At 33.9% G+C, this 8,017-nt stretch overlaps 1 protein-coding gene across 1 annotated transcript; it reads right to left on the reverse strand.

Moving 5' to 3' along the window:
- Nucleotides 1–1,424: 1,424 nt before the first annotated feature.
- On the reverse strand, nucleotides 1,425–2,529 carry LOC118935907 (olfactory receptor 4C11-like). The gene has a single exon (XM_036932553.2). It carries the CDS (start codon nucleotides 2,527–2,529, stop codon nucleotides 1,597–1,599), a length of 933 nt encoding a protein of 310 aa, XP_036788448.2. The 3' UTR covers nucleotides 1,425–1,596.
- Nucleotides 2,530–8,017: the final 5,488 nt, after the last annotated feature.

Consider the following 8,017-nt stretch of genomic DNA (forward strand, 5'->3'; position numbering starts at 1 on the left):
AGAGAAAGAAAAAAATAATGAAAAATACTTTTTATATATGTAAGTATAAAGTCTTAAAGACTATCCTATGGAATATAAAGAATTTTATGCAAATTCCTCATGATCAGTAACATTATTTAAGTGAATGTTTGCAAGTATAATGTCCCAATAAAACTTCTCACACATTTTCTTCTATTTCATTAATGATATTTGTATAGCACAGAGGATGTGCTCATATAATACATTTGCATAAATATTCAAATAATATATTTTTAAGCATGGAAATGAGAAAATAATCTTTTTCTTGTTTATAATATATAACTTAATATATATATAAATATATATAATATATATATAAAATATATAACTTTATAAAATATATTATTTTTCAGAGCAGTTTCAGTTACAGAAAAATGATCCAAAAAATACCCTGAGTTTTCATATATCTACTGTCTTCCTCACAGTTTTCCTGTTTCCTGACATATTGTATAGTTTAGTACACTTGTTATATTGATGAACAAATGTTACATTTGTACTAAAGTCTTTAGTTTATATTAGTGATTACACTTTGTGTTGTACAGTTTTATGGGTTTTTATTTATGCATTATGTTACATATCCCTCATTACACTGTCATAAATAATAGTTTCTCTTTCTTAAAAGATGATATACACTCCACTTTCATAATTCATATCTGTCTTATATATATTACTGTTTTAAAACTAAATATCCTCCTTGAGGTTATCTCATTCATTGTTTTATTCTATTAATATCTTAATATTCACTAATATCAACTGCTTACTCTCTCTACTCCTAGAGCACATAATATATCACACTTACTTTGGACTATAAATGATATGATTAATTTATATAATTCAAGAGAAACCTTACCACCATACCCCAGTCAGCAGGAATCAACATAGGGGGATAAAGTAGATTTTACCAAAAGAATATTCTAATGAGTACAAACACAATAATCAAATTTTCATAGATCAGAGACCTACCTGAGAAGAGTGAAATTTCTGTTATGTCACTGTTCTAGAAAAGCCTAAAAAAACTAACAGTAAGAATTTGGAATGAGCCCTCAAGAATTAGGAAGGAGATGACTAGATTTAATATCATGCTTTATTAGATGACCTTCTACAATTATTTGAACCTGACACTTTCTGTTGCCTCAGGAAGAACAATTAAGTTGAAAGCCCATGATCAAAAATGAGACAGAAGTGTTTAATAAATGAATACTTTGAAAGAGGTAAAACTAGCCAGACTATAAATACAAAAGCTGTAATACAGATGCAGAGAGCACCAGACATCCTGATGATGAAAAGCAGGGAAAACATTCAGTCAAATCACAGTGATAGTGCAGGCAAGAGAGACAGAAACACAGGTGAATATCTAGGCAATGTACAATATATACCTGTTTATACGACACCGTGTCTCTTCTTCTACATAAATTTGACTCAACACTAACCAGCAGAAGCATTCACATTCCTTATTTTCCTGAAGGAACTAACTCTCATGTTCCAAGTTAGGATTTCAATAACTCTACAATAGGAAGGTCATATTCTCTATGGAAATATAGGTCAAAACAAATCATGAAGTAAACTGTGAACTTCTATTCACCTTTCATCATCTGAGATCAACTTTTTCCTCCATAATTTCCTCATGGCATTTTTCACTTCTGCATTCCTCAGTGTATAAATTAGAGGGTTGAGCAAGGGTGTTCCAATTGTATAAAACACAGCTATTGTTTTGTCTATGGGGAAGGTGGTTGGAGGGCGTGTGTATATAAATATGCAAGGACCGAAGAACAAGATGACCACGGTGATGTGGGAGATGCAGGTGGAGAGGGCTTTTCTCCTCCCTTCAGCACTGTGGTTCCTCAGAGAATGCAAGATGATAACATAGGAAGACATCAACATGACAAAACTCACTGTACAGATGGCCCCACTGTTGGACACCAAGAGGAGATTGACCATGTAGGTGTCTGTACAGGCAAGTTTCAACAAGGGCTGCAAGTCACAGAAATAGTGATCAATCACATTGGGACCACAGAAAGGTAAACTCAAGGCCAGAAAAATCTGTGCTGAAGAATGCACAAAAGACCCAACCCAGGCCACAGCCACCAACACACCACAGACCCGCCGACTCATGATGGTCACATAGTGCAGGGGCTTACAGATGGCCACATAGCGGTCAGCGGCCATGAGGATCAGGATGAAGATCTCCAGGCTGCCAAAGTAATGCAAAGAAAAGACTTGTATCATGCACTTATTGAAAGAGATAGTGGTCTTCTTCAAAAGGGCATCCACAATCATTCTGGGGGCAATGGAGGTAGAGAAGCAGGTATCAGATAATGATAAGTAGAAAAGGAAGAAGTACATTGGACTCCGAAGTGTCCGGCTGGTCTTGATGGTAGTAATAATCAGCAAGTTACCTACTAATATTCCCCAATAGAAAAGCAAGAAAGTGACAAACACTATTTTCTTCCTAACAGGATCCTGGGTCAACCCAAGCAGAATGAACTCAGTCACATTGTTGTTCAGCTGCATGATTTCATGAATGAAGAGAAGGGATGTGTGTGGATTGAATTATCTGCAAAAATAAAGAAATTAATCAGCTTTAATGAAATAATTTAAGGAAAATCAAATATTCTTTATCAGGTACATTCTACCTGTGATTTCTTATTGTCATTTCAGTAAATACTCTGTTCCACAATTTTTAATGACCAATTCTTGGGGTGCTATGAGTCTCAAATAAGCTTGTTAATGTAATACTTTCCTACAGCACATTTCAAATACAATCCCTCATTAGCTTTTAAATTCTGATAATTTTGTCAATTTAGCAAATATAAAATTCAGAGATATCCCCATTTTATAATTTCCTTGAGTATTCTCCTTTTAATAAATCTTGGTGCGTTTATGCATGGTGTACCACTTGGCATTAAGTAATACATGACTGTTCTGGTAGGTTCATGAAAAATAAACTCATGCACCACTCCAAAAAGGAAAAATATGCATTCTTTGTTCATTCATTTATATATTATGTATTGTTAAATATTTACTCAAGTGTGTATTATTTAGAAGTAAGGAGTGTGGTTACTTCTTCAAAAAACTACCCTTATATATATTTTCTTTCCCTTAATAAATTTTCATCTCTTCAACAAAGTTGAAATGTCTCTTGTCTTCCTTCACATAAAAAAACAACTGCTGGGAAAATGTCTGATGAACATATTTACATTTTAGTGCCAAAGATAAAAAAGTCTTTTTGGACTTTGTGATCTTGGACAAAGATCTAAAATGGTAAGAAGAGTGAGTCTTGGTATCATAATCACTTACTTCTTTCACCAATATTCCAGCTTGAAAGGAGGAACAGGAAACATATGGAGCCTTTAAATAATCTGCTGAATCCTTCAAGCATGACTGAGATCTTAGTTCTTAACAAATACTAATGGACAGAGATCAGCTCTTTGATAGTCGTTAGTATCTCAAATATCCCCACTTCTATTTGTCTTTCTTTAATCTCTGAAAACCACATCCAGAGCAATCAGAATTTCTGTAGTTACCTTTTCAAATTACAACGGAGATATAAGCTAATAGTTTAAATTTTCACAAGTCAAATTTTTAGCTTAAGCATTTAGATTCCCAGTGGTTGAGTCAGTGTTTCACAAAGCAGATTGTGTAGGAGCAGGTCATGATGGAGCTCTCCAAACCACACATTCAAGGAACAGAACAGAGAAACAGAAACGGGAGTGAGATGCGGTTTTAGAAAAAAGCAAAGTAGGTATCAGTAAGTGACTTCTTGATTAATTTTTTTCTATCTTAGAAAAGCCTATGGAATTTTGAAATATCACTTCTTTCAATGAAAATGTTCTTTTATTTAAAAAGAGATATTATCATGACCCTCATTTCCAAGAACAAAACCTTTTCTCTAGATATTTCTTGCCAAGTTGATGTTAAAAGAGACACTGCATGCAAGTAAAAACAAAGTGAAGTGTGATGCATTTAAACATAATCTGAAATACTCACTGATCCTATTGTCTTCCTTCTCAGTCTCACCCATGCCTCCAATATATTGTCTTACAAGTTGTGAGTTGACCAAAATTCAGCTTATGATAGATTCCAAAGACACAAAATTATCCTTGTATATATTTTCTTTCCCTTAGTAAATTTTCATCTCTTCAACAGAGTTGAAATGTCTCTTGTCTTCCTTCACATAAAAAACAACTCCTAGGAAAATGTTTTATGAAAGTATTCACATCTTAGTGCCGAAGATTAAAAAGCCTTTTTGGACTTTTTGATCTTGGACAAAGATCTAAAATGGTAAAAAGAGTGAGTCTTGGTATCCTAATCATTAGAATGAGCTTGTTCTCTCCATTATTCATTTAAATGAATGTTGTAGCATAAAGTGTTTGAATTTGAAAATATGGTAGGCACTGGAAACAAGAGGATGGGAGAATCTCTATCACCCTATGAGTCTATAATTTTGACTACCTCCTTGAGAGTAGTTTTGGTTTGGATGTAACCAATTTTATTAGCTTGTCCACTTATAGGACAGTTATCTCTTTCACCTCTGGACATATATAGTTAAAACAAATTAAGGGTAATAAATGAATATAATTTAGTTAACATTAATTATTTTGAATTCTCATCAAATATTCAATAAATAGTTTCATTATGATATTAAAGGCTTACACTACAGTTTGTAGTTATAAAGCCCACTTCTATCTATTCATGTTCAAAATAATCCAGACTATCTTAGTTATATATTTATTAATTTCTCTGAAAACTAGTCTCCCTGGCCTCAAGTCCACTTCAGGAATTCTTTTTCTATTAAACAAAAGGATTTTCAATCTACTTTTGAGTCTATAATATGACATGTTCTGGAAAAAGGAGAATACAATCAAATCAATAAATATTTATTGAAGTCTGTATATAAACAAGGTATATTTGAATACACTGGGAGCTTACAGAGATTAGCAAATAAGCCAGATGGGAGCTCTGTAGTGGACATAATGTAGTTGCCAAGTGTTAACATAAATAAGTAGGCATAGGGCATCCAAACTCTTCTGAACTGCTCCTGTTTTTCTGAAATGCCTCCTGTTCCTGCTGCTTCCCTTCCTGTGAACTTTAGGGCCCAACTGCTGAGAAACTTCCCTGAATGACCTTCAGTGATTGCCTGTGTGAAGGAAAATCCATTCTCCTGCTCCCTTAGGCCTTTACTGTTTTGAAATAATATTAAGACAGCATTCTCATAACACAAAATTATTTTTCATTTCAATCCTTTCCTGGAATTAGAATACTGGAAAGTTCTAGTCCCAGAATTTTATTCTCCACATTTCCACCTCAATGCCTTGTACTTTGGAAATTGATCAGTAGAGCTTTTAAGTTGAATATTCTCCACTACTACTTAAGATGTGATCGTATTTATCTAATTGTTGTACTATAACTATTATAAATGACCTTCACAGCATGAACTACTGAGGCCTTCCATTTATTGTGCATGGTACAGAGGCAGACATTCTCATAATAATACATCCTTGCAATATAAAATTGATACAAATTTTATTAGCTTTTTAATAGTTGTAATATTTATGTACAGGAAGTACCAGAACAGCAACACCACATTGGCACTGAAAATCAACACCCCTAGTAATGATAATTTTAAAGCACTTTTTTCATGAATGTAGGCCAGTATATGTGCAAAAAACACCATTTTCCATATCCTTCTAATATTGATTTATGCTTTTATGGATGTGGTCTAGGACCACATTTCCATTTTTTTTCGAGGAAAGTGCTAACACGTTGCACGAAGGTCTCTATGGAATCTGACACCGAAATGAGTTACAACAATCTGAAGACAAAGTAGCACCAGTCACATAGCACATCTTCCAAAAACTGCTGTACTTAGCTCAACTATTCAGACAAGATAAGACAACTTTAGACAGACTAATTTTTTGAATCAATGATATGAAAAAAATGTGTTGTTTGAGGTGGGTGGGTAACAAAGAAGTACTGAAGGAAAAGCAGGTAGGAAAAGGTAAATAGATGAGGGAGATACATTGTGTAGGTGCTCCTCCCATGTTTCTGTGTTTTATGGAAGATACTACTGTGGGAAACTGCTTTCCTTAGTTACTACCTCTTAAACTGCCCTTCCCTCCTGGTTGAGTTATACTAGACTTCTATCTTTGGGAGAATTCTTATTTTCACTGTATTTTTATGCAGAATGTACCATTAGGTGTGGGAATGTTAACAGTTCATGCCAAGATTCGTCATCCCTCAAAATCCAAAATTAAACAGTAATTGACTTAGTCTCCATGAAGTCCTTACTCAAGATAATGGAATCATATGATCTCTGCTTATCTCTTCAGGACATGCCCTGGAAAACAGTTTAACCTGAGATCAAAAAGGTCATCATGAAACTCAATACCCTTTACTTTTATCTGGTTTCCCCAAATCACATCAAATTAATATTTCCAAAACCTATTAAAATCACAAGATTTGTGGAGGGACAAGGGTGGATAAGATCAAGTATGGAAAAACATTGGGCAGGGACAAATATTAATAAAAAGGGAATATTTTTACCCAAAATATTTTCAGGAGCTTCCTATCACATGTATGTCATGTCATCTTTCAGGATTTAAGATCCCCATTGTCATCTTTCCTCTGAGCTTTCTCTGAGAAGTATTTATACAGCTTTCAAATTAAATCTAAGATGTGTGTCAATTACAGATTATATTCTTACAATACCATTTGAGAAGACACAGGAGGCAATAATTATATAGCCTGATACAGAAATTATATTCAAAGCTTTCTCTTGGAGATGGAAAATCTGGAATTCTCCAGAAGTCATGTGAAGGTCACTTCCTCCATTAAATTTGCATAATTTGTAACCAAGCATGAATTTTTCTACTTTTCCAGTACCCATAACTCTTAGTGAGGACTTTTCTTGTCATGCTACCTTGCTTCAAAATCATTGGTGAACTTTTCTACACTTTGCCATTTCTAGAAACCACAGTAAGCCTTAATACCTCCTCTATCCCTACTTCCACTGTTGGTTTTTCATATTCCCGGTGCTCATAAAAGACACTGATTTCAAGGCATCATTTTTGCCAGAACATGTCTTCAATTTCTTTCCTATATTAAGAGTAAATCTTGAAAACCTTGGGTTGTTTTTTTTTCTCCCACTTCTATTCCTTTCTCAGAGTGTAGGGGAACAGAGTGGTCAAAATAGATATGAAAATACATTATAAAATTATGTTTATTTTTTTAATGATGCCTCTCTGGGTAAAAAGATGGAGATGATCTGCCACTTACCTGTTGGAAGACTCTCTGAATCAGTGTAAAGTCTGACCATCCTTTTTTGATACTGGCCACTTCACAGAACACTGAGAAAATATGTTTTTGTCTACATTCCTTAGGGGGAATAGCTTAAGAAATAATGATGTAAGTTTTTGAAATCCTAGAGAGGATTATTCCCTAAAGTTTTCCTTCCTTTGTGTCAGAAACATCTTATATATGATAAACTTCACTTTTTGTTGAATGGTGGATAGGGTGGTAAAGAGAAAGAATAAAAAGAGCATCATTCATAAAAATGGACATTAGTCACCTGGAAAAAACTCTTCTCCCAACCATAGCCCTAAGGTGCTCCTCCCTGTGTTTTTCAATAGAAACCTGGCAAAAGGGAATGTGTGCAGCCATATATTCAAAATGCTGAATGAAAATAATTCTAGCCAAATATTCAGTACTCAGAAAAAAGTGCCTTCTTTAAATGAAGAGGCTATAATGACATTCTCATTCAAGAAAAGCCGAGGTGAATCATCCCCATGAGAATTGCTTTACAGCTAATGCTAAAGCATATTCTTCAAGCTGAAAGGAAAGGACAAAAGGACAATAAACAACAGCATGAACATATGTGAAAATATAAAACTTACTTTATATAATTATATATAAAGACAAATACAGAATATTGTAATACTTTAATGGTAGTATATAAATATTAGTTTTAATGTAAACATTAAAAGACAAATGTTTTAAGAAG

Source organism: Manis pentadactyla, chromosome 18 (genome assembly GCF_030020395.1).
Source record: "Manis pentadactyla isolate mManPen7 chromosome 18, mManPen7.hap1, whole genome shotgun sequence".
NCBI classification, from domain to species: Eukaryota; Metazoa; Chordata; class Mammalia; order Pholidota; family Manidae; genus Manis; species Manis pentadactyla.

Coding starts and splice junctions, on each gene's coding strand:
- LOC118935907 (XM_036932553.2), bottom strand. CDS start 2,529: ATGCAGCTGAACAACAATGTGACTGAGTTCATTCTGCTTGGGTTGACC.